This window comes from Amblyraja radiata, chromosome 3 (genome assembly GCF_010909765.2).
Source record: "Amblyraja radiata isolate CabotCenter1 chromosome 3, sAmbRad1.1.pri, whole genome shotgun sequence".
Lineage (NCBI taxonomy): Eukaryota > Metazoa > Chordata > Chondrichthyes > Rajiformes > Rajidae > Amblyraja > Amblyraja radiata.
The window spans coordinates 92,356,004-92,379,048 of record NC_045958.1 but is presented as its reverse complement, the minus strand read 5'-3'; the positions used below and the strand labels follow the sequence as shown (position 1 = coordinate 92,379,048).

The window sequence follows — 23,045 nt, the reverse complement described above, 5'->3', positions numbered from 1 at the left end:
AGGGTTTCTACAGCTATATTAATAGCAAAAGGATAACGAGGGATAAAATTGGTCCATTAGAGAGTCAGAGTGGACAGCTATATGCAGAGCCAAAAGAGATGGTGGCGATATTGAACAATTTATTTTCTTCGGTATTCACCAAGGAGAAGGATATTGAATTATGTGAGGTAAGGGAAACAAGTAGAGTAGCTATGGAAACTATGAGATTCAAAGAAGAGGAAGTACTGACACTTCTGAGAAATTTTAAAGTGGATAAGTCTCCAGGTCCGGACAAGATATTCCCTAGGACATTGAGGGAAGTTAATGTAGAAATAGCAGGGGCTATGACAGAAATATTTCAAATGTCATTAGAAATGGGAATAGTGCCGGAGGATTGGCGTACTGCGCATGTTGTTCCATTGTTTAAAAAGGGATCTAAGAGTAAACCTAGCAACTATAGACCTGTTAGTTTGACGTCAGTGGTGGGCAAATTAATGGAAAGGACACTTAGAGATAATATATATAAGCATCTGGATAAACAGGGTCTGATTAGGAACAGTCAACATGGATTTGTGCCTGGAAGGTCATGTTTGACTAATCTTCTTGAATTTTTTGAAGAGGTTACTAGGGAAATTGATGAGGGTAAAGCAGTGGATGTTGTATATATGGACTTCAGTAAGGCCTTTGACAAGGTTCCTCATGGAAGGTTGGTTAAGGAGGTTCAATTGTTGGGTATTAATGGTGGAGTAGCAAGATGGATTCAACAGTGGCTGAATGGGAGATGCCAGAGAGTAATGGTGGATGGCTGTTTGTCAGGTTGGAGGCCAGTGACTAGTGGGGTGCCACAGGGATCTGTGTTGGATCCACTGTTGTTTGTCATGTACATTAATGATCTGGATGATGGTGTGGTAAATTGGATTAGTAAGTATGCAGATGATACTAAGATAGGTGGTGTTGTGGATAATGAAGTAGATTTTCAAAGTTTACAGAGAGATTTATGCCAGTTGGAAGAGTGGGCTGAAAGATGGCAGATGGAGATTAATGCTGATAAGTGTGAGGTGCTACATCTTGGCAGGACAAATCAAAATAGGACGTACATGGTAAATGCTAGGGAATTGAAGAATGCAGTTGAACAGAGGGATCTGGGAATAACTGTGCACAGTTCCCTGAAGGTGGAATCTCATGTAGATAGGGTGGCAAAGAAAGCTTTTGGTGTGCTGGTCTTTATAAATCAGAGCATTGAGTATAGAAGTTGGGATGTAATGTTAAAATTGTACAAGGCATTGGTGAGGCCAATTCTGGAGTATGGTGTACAATTTTGGTCGCCTAATTATAGGAAGGATGTCAACAAAATAGAGAGAGTACAGAAGAGATTTACTAGAATGTTGCCTGGGTTTCAGCAACTAAGTTACAGAGAAATGTTGAACAAGTTAGGTCTTTATTCTTTGGAGCGCAGAAGGTTAAGGGGGGACTTGATAGAGGTCTTTAAAATGATGAGAGGGATAGACAGAGTTGACGTGGATAAGCTTTTCCCCACTGAGAGTAGGGAAGATTCAAACAAGAGGACATGACTTGAGAATTAAGGGACAGAAGTTTAGGGGTAACACGAGGGGGAACTTCTTTACTCAGAGAGTGGTAGCTGTGTGGAATGAGCTTCCAGTGAAGGTGGTGGAGGCAGGTTCGATTTTATAATTTAAAAATAAATTGGATAGTTATATGGACGGGAAAGGAATGGAGGGTTATGGTCTGAGTGCAGATAGATGGGACTAGGGGAGACTAGAAGGGCCGAAATGGCCTGTTTCCGTGCTGTAATTGTTATATGGTTATAGGGTTATATTAGTAACCATCAACTGATCTCAGTTTTGATAACTTTAATTGACCCATGTCAGTCGCACCTTTTGGATAAAATGGGGCCGATAAGTCTGAAGAAGGGTATCGACTTGAAAGGTCACCTATTCCTTTTCTCCAAAGATGCTGCCTGACCCACTGTTACTTGAGCTTTTTGTGTGTCTTCACTTTAAATCAGCATCTGCAGTTCCTTCCTACACATTTCACTCCATGGTTCCATTCCTAAATTACCCATCTAAAATGTTTCCAGATTCCTCCAAAAATAGGAATAGATATCTAGTGCTATATTAGTGAATCACCTTATCATATTAACAGAATTAGATCACTTGTCAAACCTCTAATGATGCAGAAGCTATGTAAGAGGAATATGATTAACCTTTTAGATTAATGTCATTTCAAGTCTGAGAGAGATAGACATTTAGGGCAAGTGAGGGCATCAGGCAAGAGAGTAAAGCTGCTGCCAAAGTAAAATCAAGACAGGCAGCCTACACGTGTTCTTCTCTGTTAGTCTTTTCATTAGAAATGGCAGTTTTTGTAATGTGGTCACTTACTTTAATCCGAGGTAGTGACTGTCAAACCAGTAGAGAAACAAAGGGATGGGGGCGAGCGAGAGAGAAGGCAGGAATATGCAGGGATCGCTGGTCGGCGCGGACCCGGTGGCCCGAAGGGCCCGTTTCCACGCTGTATCTCTAAACTAAACTAGAATCAGCATTCTGAAGACAAAAGAAAAAGGAAAAATTCCCAGACAAGATGAAATGCATAGGAAATGGCAGGGCTCTCGCTTAACTTTTTTTCCCTGTTGCCAGCCGGGCAACCTTGGCAGCTTTTTAGGTTGCCAAATGACAGTTTAGGTGGTCATTTAAGATGGCTTGCATGACGCGTTCGATAATGTGCTCGGACGAAGTGCATAGTTACCAGTCAGAATTATACTCAATGAAGCATTCACATATTATTTCAGCTTCAAATAAAGTCACAAACTAAACATATTCGCCAATCAAGACATGATATATCCCACAATGACATGCAGCAAAATTATAAGACAGTATCTCAACTCTTTTTACACATTGCAATTAATGCAACTACCGAGGGATCACCCTACTTTCTGTACCCAGTAAAATTCTCAGGTTATTCTCAACCGTCTTCAGGAAGCTGTAGACAAGAGGCTACGGGACCAGCAAGCAGGGTTCAGGAAGGATCGCTCATGCACAGACCACATGGCAACATTACGCATCATCATTGAGCAGACTATTGAATGGAACACCATGTACATCAACTTCATTTGAGAAAGCGTTTGACAGCTTAGATGGGACAACACCATGGCGCCTAATGGACCACTATGGAATTTCCACCAAGATCATAAACTTAATCAAGAACTCGTACGATGGAACCTCATACAAGTTATGCATGCTGGCCAGCTCTCTCAGAGCTTTAGTGTCAGGACGGGCATCAAGCAGGAATGTCTATTGTCACCATTCCTGTTCCTCCTGGCAATTGACTGGATCATGATGGAAACAACTGAAGGGAAAATAAATGGAATTCAGTGGACAATGTGGGAGCGGCTAGATGATCTTGACTTTGCAGACGACATAGCTCTCCTTTCACACACACAGATTCAAATGCAGGAGAAGACGGACAGACTCTCCCAAGTTTTGTTGCAGCTTGTTCTTACACCCAATACAGCAAAGCCACAGGTGATGAGGATCCACTCCAAAACTAGCAACCTTATCCTTATGCACAACACTGCTCTAGAGGAGGTAGAAACATTCACATACCTAGGCGGTGTTTTGGACATCGGAGGGGCAGAGGCAGACATAAAAAATAGAATCAATAAGGCTAGGGTGGTGTTTAACATGCTCAGGAAGATCAGGAGCTCAAAACACATCTCAATCAACACCAAAATATGCATCTTTAACTCAAATGTGAAACAGGTGATGCTGTATGGATCAGAGACATGGCAAACAACAAAACACACTACCAACAGGATGCAACCATTTATTAACACCTGCCTTAGGAGAATACTTAACATCTAGTGGAGGGACAACGTAAGCAATGTGGACCTGTAGAAAAGAACAAGCCAGGAGCCCATTGACTTACAAATTCGAAGGAGAAAATGGAGTTGGATTGGACACACCCTCAGGAAACCTGCCACAAACATCACCCAGCAAGCCCTGAAATGGAACCCGCAAGGAAAAAGGAAAAGAGGTCACCCCAGAACAGCTGGAGAAGAGATGTCCAGACAGAAATGTCTGAGAGTAGGCTCAACTGGAGAGATCTCGAAAGAACTGATGACAACCGAGTGAGGTGGAGGACATTTGTCAATGCAAAGGGCTTATGAATTCTGAGTATATATCGTGTTATATACTTGTTACGCTGTTATTTTCAACCAGAACTTTCGGATCACTGAACTCGCCATCCCCCCAGTAGCATCATTTGAATTCCTCGCCTTCAAAGCCCTTTCCTCCATGACAGTCATCCTCATTTACCGGCCACCTAAACCAAACCCCTCCTTCCTATCTGACTTCACTGAGTGTGAACTCCTCACACTTGCCTCATCCCTCTCCCCACGTCTGCTGCTACTTGGTGACTTAAATATTCATATGGACTCCCCCACCTGCAAGTTCGCATCTGAATTCGCCTTTTTACTTGACAACTTCTCTCTCACTCAGCACGTCACCTTTCCCACCCATGACAAAGGTCACATCCTTGACCTGGTCTGTTGCACAAATCAACCGGTACTCGACCTCCATCCATGCCTCTTCCCCCTCTCTGATCATAAGCTTATACGGTTCACCATCCCTTCTCCGACACCTCACCCCCGCTTCCTCCGAGAAATCACCTTCCGTAATCTAAAATCCATCGATCCCCACCATCTCTCTGACCTGCTCTCCATCACTCTCCCCCTGGACTCAACCCATATCTCACCTGATGATCTCACAAACCATCTCAACTCCACCTTGTCTACCTCCCTTAACATTCTGGCCCCCCTCAAAACAAGAACCGTAACTTTTAACACATCTTCACCCTGGTACACACCTGCACTTCGTAAGCTGAAACAGACTGGTCGCCGACTTGAACGACGCACAAAGAAATCATCTCTCACAGTCCACCATGAAGCTTACAAACTCCACCTCACTGCCTACAAAGATGCCCTCATTGCTGCAAAATCTGCCTACCTATCCTCCATATTCACCGACCCCTACCTAAACCACAGAACCCTCTTCTCCGCAGTGGGCAACCTCCTCAAGCCTCGAGCCAACACTCTCCCTACCTCTACTCCGGGTCTCTGCAACTCATTCCTCCACTTTTTCGCTGATAAAATCAGCACCATCTTTCAATCTTTATCCCCTGTACCCGACTCCCCAGCATCTACTCCACCACCTACCAAGGCCCCTCCTTTCAACATCTCCACTGACCTCCTTACCCCTCCTCCACTGCTTCCTCTCCCAGTTTGACCTGGTCACCCCTACTGAAATCTCCAAACTCATCAGCTCTTCCAAACCCACTACCTGCTCCCTCAACCCTCTCCCCACTCCCCTGCTGAAGTCCTGCCTCCCCGTTCTCTGCCCCTACCTCACTAATCTCTTCAACTCCTCATTGTCCCAAGGAATTGTCCCCTCCGCTTTCAAAACTGCTGCTGTTACACCAATCTTAAAGAAACCTGGTCTTGATCCCTCCTCTCTCATTAACTACCGCCCAATCTCAAACCTCCCCTTTCTTTCAAAAACCCTGGAGCGTATCGTTGCGTCACAACTTCATTCCCACCTCCTTGCGTATAACCTATTCGAACCCCTCCAATCTGGCTTTCGCCCCCTCCATAGCACAGAAACTGCTCTCCTCAAAGTCTTCAACGACTTCCTCACCTCTGCTGACACTGGTTCCCTCAACATCCTCATCCTCCTCGACCTGAGTGCAGCCTTCGATACAGTGAACCATAACATCCTGCTTACCAGACTTGGGGACCTTGACATTGAAGGTTCTGCACTCAGCTGGCTCTGTTCCTACCTTTCCAACAGATCCCACTTCATCTCTCTCCATAACCACACCTCTGCTACAGCCACAGTCACTCAAGATGTTCCCCAAGGCTCCGTACTCGGCCCCCTCCTCTTCATCATCTACATCCTCCCCCTTGGTCAGATACTCCGCCACTTCAACCTGGACTTCCATTGTTACGCCGATGACACCCAGATCTACCTCGGCACCAAATCCCCCCACAAACCCCCCCCCCCCTCCCCCTCCCATATCAACTCCTGTTTGTCAGCTATAAAAACCTGGATGCAACATAACTTCTTCAAACTCAACAGCGATAAGACAGAATTCCTCCTCATAGGCTCCAAAGCCACACTCAGCAAAATCAATAACCCCACTCTCACCATCGACGGCACCACTGTCTCCCCATCTCCCAAGGCCCGCAACCTTGGCGTGATCTTTGATTCCACCCTCTCCCTTGAGCCTCACATCCGCCATGTCATTAAAACCTCCTTCTTTCATCTCCGCAACATCGCCAAACTCAGACCCTCTCTCACACCTCCCGCTGCTGAAAGACTCATCCATGCCTTCATCTCCTCCCGACTGGACTATTGCAATTCACTTCTCCTTGGCATCAGCTCCACCTACATCAACCGACTCCAACTGGTCCAGAACGCAGCCGCCCGACTCATCACCCACACCAAATCCTGGCATCACATCACTCCAGTCCTCAAACAACTTCACTGGCTTCCCATCGCCCACCGGATCACCTATAAAATCCTGATCCTCACCTACAAAGCCCTCCACCACCTGGCCCCCCCATATCTCACTGACCTCCTCTCCCCCTACCAACCCTCACGGTCCCTCAGATCCACATCAGCCAGTCTCCTCTCCATCCACAAGTCCAACCTCCGCAGTTTTGGGGACAGAGCCTTCTCCAGGGCAGCTGCCAGGCTCTGGAACTCCCTCCCCCAACTGATCCGCAATTCCGTGTCCCTCACCATCTTCCAGTCCCGCCTCAAGACCCATCTCTTCACCTCTGCCTATCCTTAGCCCCACGTCCCCCTCACTTTTCATCTGTGCACTAATTGCCTCATATTGTGTTTTGAATTGAATTCTGTCTTTAATTTGTGTACTAGTCATGTCTCTACTATTTATTTCATTCCGCTTACATGTTTTTCCTCTACTTGCTAAATTTTTGTAAGGTGTCCTTGAGACTCTTGAAAGGCGCCCATAAATAAAATTTATTATTATTATTATATACTTGAATTGTATAAAATGCGATTAGTGAATATAGCAACACTATTTGTATTCTGGGAGCTGAATTGGTCAGAGCACAATTTCAAATGGAAACTTGAGAACCACTAAAAAGTTACTTTGGAAATTGACAACAGGCAAAATAACTGTCCCAGAAAAGAAACATTGAGGCAAAAAAAAAAAATGTTTCTAAGTAACCTCTCCCAAATAATCAGACACCATTGTCTCTTAAGAACACAGTTGCTAATTTCACTAAGCCATTGAAACTGACAAGCAATCACATCTATCAATACTTAGTTTAGTTTAGAGATACAGCTTAAAAACTGGCCCTCTGGCACACTGAGTTCATGCCGACCAATGATCTCACGTACACACTATTTCTATCCTGCACACTGGACAAACTACAGAAGCTAATTAACCTAAATTGTTTTTGTAATGTTCGAGGAAACCAGAGTAGCCGAAGAAAACGCTTGTGGTCACAGGGAGAATGTACAAACTCCATATCGCCAGCACCCATTGTCAGGATGGAACCCGGGTCTCCCGGTAAGACAGCAACTCTACTGCTGCGTCACTGTGTTCTGCAATGATATTGTATTAAACAATGTAGCATAAAGCCTTTAGTATTTTTAGCTTGTAACAAATATAAACCTATAGATATTAAAAAGACCTATATTTCTGAACATCCTGCAATTAAAATGTTGTTACTGAGAGTCTGAAACTAGCTTCTAATTTCCTTTTTCTGGTTAATACAATCACTTTCACATCATTTTCTATAATGTAAGGTAGCTTAGGAACACTATGATCATGTTGTAGCAGAACTACCTATTGTATTAAATCTAAAGAAAATGCTTTAAAATGCGAAGATTAGGAACATGGTCGAATTCAACAAAGATGACCAGTAAATATGAGGTGCTGTTCATCCAGTTTGCGCTCAGCCTCAATCTGACAATGGAGGTGGCTCAGGACAAAAAGGTCAGTGTGGGAATGGGAGGGAGCGTTAAAGTGTTTAGCAACCAGGAGAAAAGACGAGTTGACCACAAATGCAAAAGTATTTGAGTACAAGAACAAGGACTTCCTTCTGCAGAGATGTGGGGTATTGGGGAAATAACTCCTGGAGGATTGTGTACAATTTTAGTCACTTTCCATGAAAACAGATATATTTGCATTAGAGGCATTGCAATTGATTTTTGAAGTTGCCAGTCTGTCACATGAGAATCATTGAGAGGAGGGAGAGATAGCTCAGCCATGATTGAATGGTGGAGTAGAGCTGATGGACCGAGGGGCCTAATTCTACACCTATCACATGATCACAGGGGCTGATGGAGAGAATTTGCAACAGTGTTATGGGGAGAGGGAATGGTATTGAGCCCTACACTGGATGTTAAAAGCATAAACTAGAGCAGAGACACAAAATGCTGGAGCAACTCAGCAGGACAGGCAGCATATCTGGAGAGAAGGAATAGCTGACGTTTCGAGTCGAGACCCTTCTTCAAACTCGTATCGACCTGAAGCGTCGCCCATTCCTTCTCTCCAGAGATACTGACTGGCTCGCTGTGTTACTCCGTCATTTTGTGCCTGTATTCCGCGGATGGGAATGAATGGAGGGACGACGGGGACTGATGAAGAGGACGAGGGGTGGCAATCTCCCCGTAACAGAAGCAACGCTGAAGCCCCCTCGCAGTCCGTGCCCCGAGTCTCCTCCTCACCTCCCGGTCCACTCTCGCCGTTAAACCGCCGCTCCCGACCTTCCTGTTGATCCGCGTCCGTCCGCCAGCGCCGCCCGCCTGCGGCCCATTGGTGAGTTGGTGTCCCGAACGCTCCACTCCTTGAAGCCGATTGGGCGCAGGGGCGGCGGCCCTTGCCGCTTGCAGCCAATCGCGAATGGGGGGTTGGCACCGGCTGTTCAACTCTGATTGGCGTAGTCGCCTCCCCCCCCGCCCCATATTGACCCCGGCGCCGCGGCTTAGATCCAATCGCCGAGGGGGAAACGTGACTGCTCCATTCTGATTGGCGAAATTCTCCACCCCTCCTTCTCTCGTCCTGTCATTGGACGCCAGCGCCGCCGCTCTGATCCATTCGCGGAGGGGGAAGCCCCGGTTGCTCGCATATGATTGGCGTAGCCGGCCGACCGTGCCGCCCCTTGAATGTGAACCGCTCGCGCGCGGCGATGGGAGCCTCGCGCCGCCGCTTGAATGTGAACCGCGGCGGGACCGACCGTTGGCCGCCGCCTCCCAGAGCGCGAATGCAGCCGATGCCCAGCGCACATTCAACAACACACACACACACACACACACACACAAGAAAAAAGCACGCTCATCATCAATAAACCCTGCTTTCACATTTCACGCCCTTCATAATCACGATGCAAACCAAAAACCGCGTTGGTGTTGATCGAATTTGCAAACGCAGAAATAAAAACGGGGCTCTTGAACTCAAAGCAAGAGGGCTCTCAGCAGATCAGACAACTTGTGCTACAAGTAGCAATGTTACAACATTTTGAGATTTAAAAAATCAAGTCTGCAATTTATCCCATCAGATAAAGCATAAAAAGAAGTTTAATTTGACACCTAATTCACTTTCATATCTTCAGTATTAAAAAAAGTTATGGCCATTTTCATACTCGGAAATTAGCATATTGTTCCCTATTGCTTTTCCATTGACTTAACTCAAAAGCTGTGATCAAGGACAGTCTAAAGCCCATAACTTTCTTAAAAATTAAGAGAACTGAATGAAATTTTCAGTTATTATAGATTGAAGCATTCTGAAACAAATATGAAACAATCTTACTTGGATGACCTGAAATTAAAGCATATAATTAGTTACCTAATTGTAGCTAATTACAAAATTCAATTACTAGATCTAAACATCTATCTATTTCTTAAGAAAAGGTTAACATTTTAAAATAACCTAAGTGTCCAAATAACATTCACACAAGAATTCACATTATAACATGATTTTTAAATCTCATTGTCATGAATTTATAGGCCAAATAGAAGGAATTTAGTGTTTAATTCCCGTAAATTAATGCCCATTTTAATCATCTTGCTAATGGAATTTTGTGGAACGCGATTGATTGGAACGTTGCATTTGCGGTGAATTTAAACCCCATATCGGCAGGAAAAATACTGCCGGTTCGTATGGGGCCTAAATCACCTTTTTGCAACGTGAAATTTTGATTAAAGGCATCCTAATAAGCACGTTTATATGTAAAAATAAACGGCTTATCTTGCTTTGTCCTGTACGTGAGTTCCGTCCCGTTGTCGGCGTTGACGGCTTTAGAAGACGATTTTTATTTTACTCCTGCTATTAAATTATCCAGCGCTGTTTTTAAAAAACTTGATAAAACGGATGTTGGAGCGATTTTTCTTCAGCAGCTAAACAGCCTGACAAAGACGGATTTCAACAGGCTGGAGAAAACGGCATTTTAAACCCGCACCCCTCTCAAAGGCGCCAAAGTCGCGCACACGGCCAGTGGCAGAACTGCAGCGCCGCTGAATGTAAGTTTTGTAACCTACCTACTAAAAGTGAGAAATAAGGAGCACCGTAGGTTGCAGAGAAGAGGGTGGGTAGAGAACACAAAGAGGCAGGTAGACACAAAAAGCTGGAATTGTACCTCCGTCTGAAGAAGGGTCCCGACACGAAATGTCACCCCTTCCTTCTCTCCAGAGATGCTGCCTGTCCTGCTGAGTTGCTCCAGCATTTTGTATCTATCTTTGGTTTAAACCAGCATCTGCAGTTACTAAAAAACACAAATAACCAGGTATTGTATCTTCTCCCCTACAAACATCAGGCTCTTGAACACCACAGCACTGACCTCAACTGTAAACTCTTTGCTTGCACTAAGGATTTGGGGTTTTCTTGCATTAGCTATCAATTTGTTGAAATGTTGTTTTTATTTATGTCTGTACATCAGTTAGTGTAGTTTACCGTGTATTGTCTTTCTGATGACTGGATAGCACACAACAAAAGCTTTTCACTGAACCGCGGTACATGTGACAGTAAACTAAACTGAAAGATTATACATGATTACAATCAAGCCATCCAGTGTAGTTACATAATAAGGGGAATAACGTTTAGTGCAAGATAAAGTCCAGTAAAGCACACCTGCCAGAAATTAATAGTCTATGGCAAAAGAGAAAGCAGCAGATATTGCTATAAAAATATCTAATGGAAGATATTGAGCCTGAAAACTGATAAATCACAAAGACTTCAAGAGTTTCAAAAGAGGTGGCTCTAGGGAATATGCTCTGGCTCCGAGGGTCTCCAATGAGGTAGATAGTAGTTCAGGACTGCTCTCTAGTTGTTGATAGAATGGTTCAGTCGCCTGATATCAGCTGGGAAGAAACTGTCTCTGAATGTGGAGGTTTAAGAAGGAACTGCAGATGCTGGAAAATCAAAGGTAGTCAAAAATGCTGGAGAATCTGAATTTGGAGGTATGCTTTTTCACAATTCTGCACCTCTTGTCAGATGGGATAGGGGAGAATAAGAATTTATTATTATGAGATTGTTATCAAAGCAAAAATAATGTTTTTGTTCTGTTGTCGGTACATAAGGTAATTAAACACACTTGACTCTTGGAGCACAGGGACTGTAGATGCTATAATTTTGAACAAAACACAAAATGCTGGAGGAACTCAACGGGTCAGGCAGCATCTGTGGAGGGAATGAACAAGCAGCATTTTGGGTCGGGATCCTTATTCAGACTGATTGGAGTTGTGGGGAGAAAAGCAAGGTGGAGGGCGAGGTAAAGCTCGTCAAGTCAAGTCTATTTGTCACATACACATACAAGATGTGCAGTGAAATGAAAGTGGCAATGCCTGCGGATTGTGCAAAAACAACAGAACTACAGAACAGAATAGAACAGAACCAGTATTTACATTTTAGAATTAAAAAAAAAAAAAGACACAACACAACAGTAAATTTGTTAATTAGTCCCTGGTGAGATAAGAGTTTACAGTCCTGATGGCCTGTGAGAAGAAACTCTATCTCATCCTCTGTTTTCACAGCGTGACAGCGGAGGAGCTTGCCTGGTCATAGCAGTAAATGGATACAGGTGATGTGAGGGGGGGGGGAGAAATGGGACAAACATCATGTTCACTATGAGAGATTATTGAGAAAGGAAGGGGGTGGGATGATCAAGAGGTGCGAAAATCAGAAAGAGTTTCTGGTTTTCGCAAGAGTGGCAAGAGCGTGGGAACTCCGCAGAACTGCAGGTCAGCAAGTGAAGGGACTGAAAGGAGGTGGAGATAATGACAAGTATGAACAAAAAGGTGAGGTGTGGACAGATGAATGAAAATAGTGAGATTGATGGGATGAGGTGTGTTTATTTCACTACAAGGAGTTTTATGGCTGATTTGAGGGCCTGGGTCAGTGCTTGGAACTATGATGTGACCGTTACAGAGGCTTGGTTGTGAGATGGAAAGGGACAGTAGCTCATAATCCCAGGGTTTCAATGTTTCAGTCATGAGCGAGAGAGAGAGAGAGAGAGAAATAGAGGTAAAAGCGGCAGTGGAGTTCCATTACGAATCGAAGAAAATGTCTCGGCTGCACTCAGAGAGGACATATTGAGGCAATGCAGTTAGAGCTCAAAAATAAAAGCTGCAATCACTATGACAGGATTACACTATAGATCTCCCAATAAGCAGTGGGAGATAGAGGAACAGATCTGAAGTAATATGATGGAAAGATGTAAAAGCAACAGGGATCTGCAGTCTGAGGAAGGGTACCAACCCAAAATGTTCTCCAGAGATGCTGCCTGAGTTACTCCAGCACTTTGTGGCCTTTTATGCCTTGTGGGTGACTTTAATTTCACCAATATTGACTGGAACTATCTAAATGCAAAAAGCTTAGCCGTGGCAGAATTTGTTAGGTTTATCAAAAAGGGTTTCTAGAAACAGTACTGTAAATGGATAATCCTTCAAGAGGAAGGACCATACCGCACCTTGTACTGTGAAACAAGTGTGCCCATGCAACTGGTGCTTCAGTGAGAGACCATTTTGAGAACTGCGATAAAGAATGATCCTAACCTGAAACATTGTCTGTCCACTTAACTCCACGAATGCTGAGTTCCTGCCGCAGTATTGTGTATATTTTCCTTAGGGTTTAAGATAGTTATGCATAAATATATGCATGGAGGATAGTAACATCAATGTGGGATATACAAATATTCGAGGGCATTTTGAGATCAAGCAGGAGATGATAATGGGTCTCTTGAAGAACATGAAGATGGATAAGTTCTCGGGACTTGACGGGATCCGGACATTGAAAGAAGCAAGAGAGGAGATCACTGTGGCTCGAAGAAGATCTTCATCTCCTATCCAGTTATAAGGCAAGATCCCGAAGGATTGGAGAATAGTCATTGTTGTTCCTTTTTAAAAAGGGAAATGGGGATAATCTGAGAAATTATAGACAGATGAGCCTCACGTCATTGATAGAGAAGCTACTACCTGTAGGAAAAAGTTCCACATTCTAGCCTCATTTTGATTATGGAATCTTTATTTCTTGGAAATGGATTCCTCGTCTACCTATATGAATTTCATATTGTCAACCTTTAAAATTCTGCAATCATTTTAGTCTTCTATTAGGTCGCACTTCTGCTTATCTTTTCTAGAAGAGTCAGAGCATACTGTGTTTTCCCCTAAGGCCAGGTGCATCCTCTCTCAGTCCTAATGGGTGCATCCTCATAGCTTGCTCTGTTAAATGCATACTCTCTGTTCAAGCTCCAGATGAAAATCAGTGTGTTGGTCTGTTAGAAGAAAAATAACCCACTGACACGAATTCGAGAGGCAGTTAGGATTCCTGAACAATATATATTTCCCGAATCAAGATCACTAAAAGCAGGTCATTGCTGTTTGAGAGAGCTTCTCGCAAACAAACTAACTGCAGTCTTTCCTTTATTGTTACAACAGTAATTACACTTCTAAAAGGACTTAATTGACTCTGAAGGCTTTTTGGGAAGCCAGAGTTGTAAAAAGTATCAGACAAATGCTCTTACTTATTTTGAACATTACTCATGCCCATATTATGCAGATGAGATTGACCTGCAGTGGAAAAAAAACTTTTGATTACTTTTCTGAATATACAACAAGAGCCGCCTATGGGTTTGCAATTTCTGAACAGATTCCTGTCTCACCCCCCCCCCCCCATAGTCTAGCGATGCAGCCTCCAGTTACAATAAGGCCCAATGCAAGGTTGAGGAATAGCGCCATATCTTCTGTCTGGCACATTGCAGCCTTCTGGAAATTTAATACTGCAAATTCAGGTAACTTGATTTCCTTCTGTATCATTTGTCCATCTATGATGTTGCCTCAGCTCGTTTGTTGTTTTTGTTTCCTCTGGGCCAGGAAGACATGCGCAGTCTGACCAGTGACTATTCTGCATTCCTCACCTCCCACACTCTTTTCTCCATTTTTTCTTTCTCTCTAACTGCTCCCAGTCACTCATTGTTCAGGTCAACTTGTTTACAGCTCATCCCCATGGTCACCAGTTTTACTCTATATGACAAGTCCCTCCTTCCCTACATTCCAAGCAGTTGAGTTTAATGAGCTTATGTCTCCTCCCGAGTTCTGGCGAAGAGACTTCAACCTGAAATATGAACTCTGTTTCTCTTTTTGCCGTTTATGACCTGACCTACAAGTATTTTGAACATTTTCAATTTTTATTTTACATTTCCAGCATCAGTGTTGGTTTTTAAATTTTAAGTTATACTAGACCAAGTGGGACCCGTTGGGTCCCGTCCCCTCAACGCGTGGTTGTGGGGTGGCCTGTGGCGTCATACACACACTAACCACACTAACCACCCCCCTCACACACACTAACCACCCCCCTTGATATTATATTAATATTATTCATCCACTCCTTTTACCTCGCCCTGTCCACTCATGTTTGAAGAGATTTTACCGAATACTCAAATAAACATCAACAGATGTAATGTAGAAAATATCCTGCCTGCTATGGGCGATTCCAACTCACAGGAACACAAGAGTCTGCAATGCATAGTGGAGTGAACCCAGCTCACCACAGGCACGGATCACTCCACCATTGAACGTATATACATAAGGAGATGCATCAAGAAGGCAGTATCTATCATCAAGGACCCCACCATCTAGACTACACGCTCTTCCCACTGATATCATCAGGCAGGATGTATAGAAACTTGAAAACCACCCGATTCAGGAACAGCTACTTTCCCAGAACTATCAGGTTCTTGAACGAACCCAGTCTTCTTTCCTTTACTGTGATCTTTTGCAGTCTTCTTTCCTTTACTGTTCTGCAGAATTTACATTGAATTAATGTTTTCTTTTTTGCATTTCTCTATGTCTATGTGACTGTGATGCTGCTGCAAGCACATTTTTCAATGTAACTGTACCTCACAGCACTTGGGCATATGACAATACACTTAACTTGTCATGACTTAATTGAACCTTAACCATATGTAACAGTACTGTGGCTGCAGGGCTAGGTGGTACTAGACTGATTAGCTCTTGTGTGGCCATTACAGACATTATAGACTGAATAACCTCTATCATAACATTTCTAAGGAGGAAAAAAAGGTATAAGATAAGGTGTAAAGAGAAAGGTTTAAATGTAATTTGCTCTCGGATCAGAACAATGAAATTGGTGTTTACTTCAGCTTTACATATACATTAATCACAACAAATAAATATATAATAAATTATCAACATACACATGCAGCAAATTGTCACGTCTATAAACTGTGGCGATAAGACAGCAATATTGGTTTTCCTTTGGGAATAGTGTCCATGGGATATTTTATGAGCACCTGATAGAACAGAAGAGAGCATATGTAGGAGATTTTTGGGTAGGCACATGGATATGGATGGATATGGATTAATTGCAGGCACATGGATATGGATTATCTGCAGGCACATGGATATGGATGAATATGGATTATCTGCAGGCACATGGATTTGGATTATGTTGCTCTTTGCATCATATTTGCTCAGATATTATGGGCCGAAGGGCCTGTTTCTGTGATGCACTGTTTTATCGCAGATAGTCCAATAGTACTGATGTCCCCACCATCGAAAAGATCCATAGGAGGCGTTGTGTCAAAAAGGCATTATGAAGGGTCCACACCACCCTGGCCAGACTCTCATTTCACTTCTGCCATCAAGAAGGTTTGGTAGTCTGAAAATTGTAATGTCCAGGTTCAGGAACAGCATCCAACATCCATCAGATTATTGAACACTATGAACTCCAATTAAACTACAAACTACAAACTGCCTTGGTTGCACTTTGGACTTTTATTTTGCATTATAATGGTTTTTGGTATTTATCAAACATTTTTATATGTTTGTTTATTACATTACCTATTGAGTACTGTGTTTACAAACTTATAATTATCTGCAGGCACATGGCAGGCAGGAAGGCAGGTACGGGATACTGAGTTGGATGATCAGCCATGATCATATTGAATGGCGGTGCAGGCTCGAAGGGCCGAATGGCCTACTCCTGCACCTAATTTCTATGTTTCTATGTTTCTATAATCTTCTTCTTTCGTGTGGTGTGCACAGCCTAAAGTTGTTGGACAACTTGTTCTATTTCATCTTCCGTTTGTGCACATCGAGTTGATTGCATTAGTCGAAACAGGGCGGACCACGTGAAGGTTGCAATCTTCCACCCCAAATTTATAATGTAATAACAAGGATGCTTGTTATACCAAAGAAAGACACAAAATGCTGGAGTAACTCAGCGGGTCAGGCAGCATCCCTAGAGAACAAGGTTAAGTGACGTTTCGGGTCGGGACCCTTCTTCAGACATCACACATCTTCAGTCTGAAGAAGAGTCCCGACCCAAAACATAACCTATCCATGTTCTAGGGTGCTGCCTGGTTCGCTGTTAATCCAGCATTTTATGTCAACCAGCATCTGCATTTCCTTGTTACTACTGCTGAACCTCCTCAGAACCACATGGTCAACCCACTGCACTGTGTATCCTCAGAACCACACACAGTCACTGTTGTAGGCTGACACTGCCTGCCAGTATCTTGGTGCTGAATTACATCCCCTCACATCCAGTGGCTCAGGTGACATAGAGAGGTCAAACGCAAATTTCACTTGGGCAGCGTACAACCCAACAGTATGAGTATGGACACAAAATGCTGGAGTAACTCAGTGGGACAGGCAGCATCTCTGGAGAGAAGAAATGGGGATGGGGCGGGACAAAGATAGAATGTAGTCGGAGACAGTAAGACTTGTGGGAGCACTGAGAAGGGGGAGGGGATGGAGAGAGAAAACAAGGGCGATCTGAAGTTAGAGAAGTCAATGTTCATACCGCTGGGGTGTAAATTACCCAAGCGAAATATGAGGTGTCTGCGGCCTATAACATCCTGAAGCCGCAGTCTGCGGAGCTTCTAGCCGCGGGCGGGGCATGGACTTACCATCCGGAGCCTGAGATCCCTCGCCAGGGATTGCCGGAGAAGAGCTCCGACCGCCGGCCCGCGGCCTATAACACCCTGAAGCCGCGGACTAGGAAAGTGCCGATTCGGAACCTCCAAGCTGCGGAGTGTGTTTGACCGCCCCGACGTCGGAGTTTTGATCATCCCGATGAGAGGGCCTGAACATCGGGCCGTCCGTAGCGGCGAATGCGGAGGGTTTATGGCCCCGACCACGGGTGAACAAAGGAGGAGAAATCTTATTGTGCATTGTGTGTTCTTTTTTAAATTGTACCGCTGCTGGCAAATTCATTTCACTGCACCTTCGGGTGTATGTGACGAATAAAAATCGACTATTGACTCCACAAATGCTGCCTGTCCCTCTGAGTGATCTCCAGCACTTTGTGCCTGTCCACGGATCAGGTGACAGGACGGGCGCCAGCCGGGTCACGTGACGAGAAGCCCACGTGACCACCCTTGGCCCCGCCCCCATTCCGAGCCGACGTCCAGCGTGAGTGCGTCACGGCCCCGACGTCAGGCGGCGCTTCGCACGCACAGAAGCTGGCATTAAAAGTTAATTGAGGACAGTGGGAGCGAAAGTAACGCGGCGGCTTTTAACATGTTGATTGCGCCCCGCCCTCCCTCCCTGCCCGTCCGGGGATGGATCTGAATGAAGACCGGGAGCGCCTCGCCTGCTGTACCTGTTGTAATCCACCGCCTCCAGCCGCTTGTTGTTGTTTTGTGGCCGAAGTGGAAACGGGACCAAGAGCGGCTCCAACAGGTAGGAGGAGTCAGCGGCCAACCTAACCTGCTGGCCACTACGTCATCCGCTTGACAGCCAGCGGCGGCGGCCAATCAGACGCCGTCTCTTGGACGGCCTCGCCAATCACAGCTTTGCGAGGGCGGGACATTGTGAGCCGGGCAGCAAGTTAGGTTGCGCCCATTGGTTGGGGGGAGGGGCATGGTTATGGCTTGCTGGGGCTTGTGTGAAAGGTGCTGTTAGTTTCAAAGGGCATCTGTACACTCAAAACTTCACAAAGACAGCTGAAGGAACCCTGTTAATTCATAAAATGTTTAATCTGCATGGACTCAGATAAAACTGCTAGTTACCTTACTTGAGAGCGGGAGTATATGTCAAATTGATAGCTGCAGGGTGGCGAAGCAAATGCATTGATCTTGGAAATCGACGAAAAACATCGATCCACTAACAGCAAGTCTGTGGGCCACTAGTAAACACATTTTAATGGAAAGCAGTATAGTTTGTGTTTCTTTCATTTCTATTCATTTTTGTTTTGAATTCTGAAAGTAGGTTCAAAATGTTTTTCCCCCCATAGGTAATGAGTGGCAAAGGTGTGACATGTGGGATTGGGTCGGCAGCGCTCTGTGCTGAGTCGGAAGGTTTTAGGTTCAAGACCAATATGTGAGTTTAGGGAACCAAAATCTTGGTTAACCTTCCAGTTCTTTGCAATACAACTGTTTGTGCTGTTTTTCACATGAGTCCTTAGATTTTCTTATGGAAATTGTGAAAATATTTTCAGGTATGCAATACATTTGCAAGGCAGGTCTATTGTGCTTGCAGAAATGTTGATTACAGTTTGGTTTAAAAATTCAAATTCAACTGGTCAAGTTATTTTGGGATTTTTTTTAATTGTTGTGATTGTATATTGTGTAACTTATCATGCCCTCTACACTTATTTTTGTGTGGGGTGGAGGTGAGAAATTGTGGGTGGGGTGGTGTCATGCCTAGTTGAAGGTGTTGCATTGCTAATTACCACCATTGTCCCTTTGTATCAAAGATCATAGATCTATGATCTTTGCTTTGTATCACAGAGAAGCCGTGATTGTTTATGTGGAACCAGACAAGAGGAGGTGGTTTAGTGGCTTGGGTTTAGTTAGAGTAAAAATAAACTTGTTTCTCATGGCTGAAGAATAAAGAGCTCGCAGGTGCAGGCTAAAAGAACCAAGAGGCAACATGAGCAGTTAGCATTACAGTGTATTGCCTGAAAGTTCTGGATATAATAAAGCCTTTGGGAGGGAATTGGAGAAATACTCGAACCAGGAACAAGGGGAATGAAAACATAATGGGCTGAATGGCTCCTGCTGTGCTGTAAGGATTTTCACTTCTGGAATTAAAATTAGGCAGACTTAAAGTTGTCCTTGAGCTAGGTTTTTTTTTGTTGCTAACACACTGCAGCAAAGATCCACCCTTCTTGTGTAGGCTTTTGAGTGTATACATTATCACTTATTGATTCCCATGTCACTAAGATTTGACAAACATTCTCTAGTAACTGTCAAATAATTAACTTCAACTAAACCAATAGTGCAGATGGTATATTTAGCTTGTAATAAAGGTGCTGAACCTTGACCGGAGCCATTTAGCATAATATACCTGATTTTAAGCGAAAGCTGTAGAAGAAAATAGCATACAAGGCATGAACTGTGAGGAAAAACATTTGGTTACATTTGTGGCCAGTCTTTCAGAATTTAGAAAAATTAAAATATATTTTAAACGGCAGAAAAAAGTGGGAAGCAAAGAACGGAGGGAATATCTGGGACAGAATAGCAACTTGAGAGTTTTTTTGCGCAAGACGTTTGTGCTTTACTTGCTGCACACTTGGACAACACAAAATTGCCTGTGCTTTTCCTGTTCATGTTGTAAGCATAATCATGGAGATGCCAGGATATGCAGTGGTGTACGAATGTGTTCACAGCATGAATCCATTGGAAATTAGAAGAGAGGAGACTTGGCCTTGAAATATGAGTGGCAGCAGCACTTCCTCCTCTGTCCAAAAACACATGGGCACCTCAAGGCTGTCTGCTCAGCCCCCTGCTCTACTCATTCTATTCCCATGACTGTGTAGCTGGATACATAGAAACATAGAAATTAGGTGCAGGAGTAGGCCATTCGACCCTTCGAGCCTGCACCGCCATTCAATATGATCATGGCTGATCATCCAACTCAGTATCCCGTACCTGCCTTCTCTCCATACCCTCTGATCCCTTTAGCCACAAGGGCCACATCTAACCCCCTCTTAAATATAGCCAATGAACTGGCCTCAACTACCCTCTGTGGCAGAGAGTTCCAGAGATTCACCACTCTGTGTGAAAAAAGTTTTTCTCATCTCGGTTTTAAAGGATTTCCCCCTTATCCTTAAGCTGTGACCCCTCCTGGACTTCCCCAACATCGCGAATAATCTTCCTGCATCTAGCCTGTCCAACCCCTTAAGAATTTTGTACGTTTCTATAAGATCCCCTCTCAATCTCCTAAATTCTAGAGAGTATAAACCAAGTCTATCCAGTCTTTCTTCATAAGACAGTCCTAACATCCCAGGAATCAGTCTGGTGAACCTTCTCTGCACTCCCTCTATGGCAATAATGTCCTTCCTCAGATTTGGAGACCAAAACTGTACGCTAGTCAAATGTGGTGAATACTGTCCAGTCTCTCACAGGTATTGTCCTCCCCTCCATTGAAGGGATCTATAGGAGTTGCTGCTTCAAAGGCAGCCAGAATCATGAATAACCCACACCACCCTGGCCACACTGTCGTTTTACTCCTGCCATCGGGAGGAAGGTATAGGGGACTGAAAACTAATATCCAGTCTCAGGAACAGCTTCTTCCCAACATCAATCAGGCTATTAAACACTATGAACTCCAGTTGCCTAGGTTGCTCCAGGGACTTCAGACTTCCTTTTATTTTTATATTATATTGTTTTTTTTCATTTATTGAACATTTTTTGTTATATATTGAGGGCTGCTTTTACAAACATGTTGTGCTGCTGCAAGTAAGAATTTCATTGCTTAGTTTCAGTAAATATGACCAAACACTCTTGACTCGTGAAAAAGCATGACTTTGGATGTGAAGAGGATGTTTCCAATTGTAGGGAATCTAGAACACATCAAAGATTGCACAGGAACAGGCCCTAGAGTCCACAATGTCCACTCCAAATATGATGCCATGATAAACTAATCTCCTCTGCCTTCACATGATCCATATTCCTTCATTCCCTGCATATCCATGTGCCTATCCAAAAGCCTTCTAAATTAGATTAGATTAGATTAGATATAATTTATTGCCACACAGCCAGGCTGGTGGAAATTTGGGTTGTCTGCAGCGATACAATAATAAAGAACACACAACCACAATAAAACTGTAACACAAACATCCACCACAGCATTCATCACTGTGGTGGAAGGCACAACATTTGGCCAGTCCTCCTCCATTTCCCCCCCGTGGTCAGGACCAGAGTCACCATATCTGCTTCCAGAACTGGCCTCAACTACCTTCTGTGGCAGAGAATTCCACAGATTCACCACTCTCTGTGTGAAAAATGTTTTTCTCATCTTGGTCCTAAAAGACTCCCCCCCCTTATCCTTAAACTGTGACCCCTTGTTCTGGACTTCCCCAACATCGGGAACAATCTTCCTCCATCTAGCCTGTCCAACCCCTTAAGAATTTTGTAAGTTTCTATAAGATCCCCCCCCCCTCATCTTCTAAATTCTAGCGAGTCCAAGCCGAGTCTATCCAGTCTTTCTTCATATGAAAGTCCTGCCATCCCAGGAATCAGTCTGGTGAACCTTCTCTGTACTCCCTCTATGGCAAGAACGCCTTTCCTCAGATTAGGAGACCAAAACTGTACGCAATACTCCAGGTGTGGTCTCACCAAGACCCTGTACAACTGCAGTAGAACCTCCCTGCTCCTATACTCAAATCCTTTTGCTATGAATGCTAACATACCATTCGCTTTCTTCACTGCCTGCTGCACCTGCATGCCTACTTTTAATGACTGGTGTACCATGACACCCAGGTCTCATTGCATCTCCCCTTTTCCTAATCGGCCACCATTCAGATAATAGTCTACTTTCCTGTTTTTGCCACCAAAGTGATTAACCTCACATTTATCCACATTATACTGCATCTGCCATGTATTTGCCCACTCACCCAGCCTATCCAAGTCACCTTGCAGCCTCCTAGCGTCCTCCTCACAGCTAACACTGCCCCCCAGCTTCGTGTCATCCGCAAGCTTGGAGATGTTGCATTCAATTCCCTCGTCCAAATCATTAATATATATTGTAAATAGCTAGGGTCCCAGCACTGAGCCTTGTGGTACCCCACTAGTCATTGCTTGCCATTCTGAAAAGGACCCGTGATGGAATGGGTGGGCAGTTTATGAGTCAGCAGGGTTTTTGAGCACTCCTTGTAAATGGTCTGATGTTTCTCCGTGCCATTTCAAATGGTCTTTCTCTACTTTTGCACACTTGTATGTCATAAATTTCTGAACAGTTGCATTTTTCAAGACGCCTTTATGCACATTCTAAAATCATGTCCTCCAGCTACTTATTAATCTATTCACAATTCTTTCTTGGGAGAAGTTTCTGTTTGAGAGTCTGTTGATAGCCGTGCAAAGGGCATGACCTTCCCAAGAAGGCTTACCTGGTCTTTCAATCATAGAAGAAGGATCCCGACCTAAAACGTTGCCTATGCATTCCTTTCACAGATGCTGCCTGACCGCTGAGTTACTCCAGCACTTGGTTTTTACAGTCAATCATAGATGTTTGCCTGGAACCTCCTGTTGGTATCTGTTAAAGACAAATAAATGC

The 23,045-nt window shown here is 44.1% G+C and overlaps 2 protein-coding genes across 8 annotated transcripts in view; one reads left to right on the top strand and one right to left on the bottom strand.

Moving 5' to 3' along the window:
• cep44 (centrosomal protein 44) overlaps window positions 1-18,231 on the bottom strand; it is a 68,128-nt gene extending 49,897 nt beyond the window's left edge. The window contains exon 1 of one of the 4 annotated variants that reach the window (XM_033018321.1): window positions 18,148-18,231. The gene's annotated coding sequence lies outside the window, so the exon portion shown is untranslated. Of the gene's footprint in view, window positions 1-2,378; window positions 2,451-8,756; window positions 8,873-18,147 lie in introns of those variants that run through there. The other 3 variants (XM_033018320.1, XM_033018323.1, XM_033018322.1) reach the window with 3 other exon arrangements.
• fbxo8 (F-box protein 8) overlaps window positions 17,953-23,045 on the top strand; it is a 69,345-nt gene continuing 64,252 nt past the window's right edge. For 3 of the 4 annotated variants that reach the window (XM_033018325.1, XM_033018326.1, XM_033018324.1), the window contains exon 1: window positions 17,953-18,227. In XM_033018325.1, coding sequence (XP_032874216.1) covers window positions 18,117-18,227 — 111 coding nt within the window. In that variant the 5' untranslated portion in view covers window positions 17,953-18,116. Of the gene's footprint in view, window positions 18,228-18,780; window positions 18,867-23,045 lie in introns of all 4 variants that reach the window. The other variant, XM_033018327.1, reaches the window with a different exon arrangement.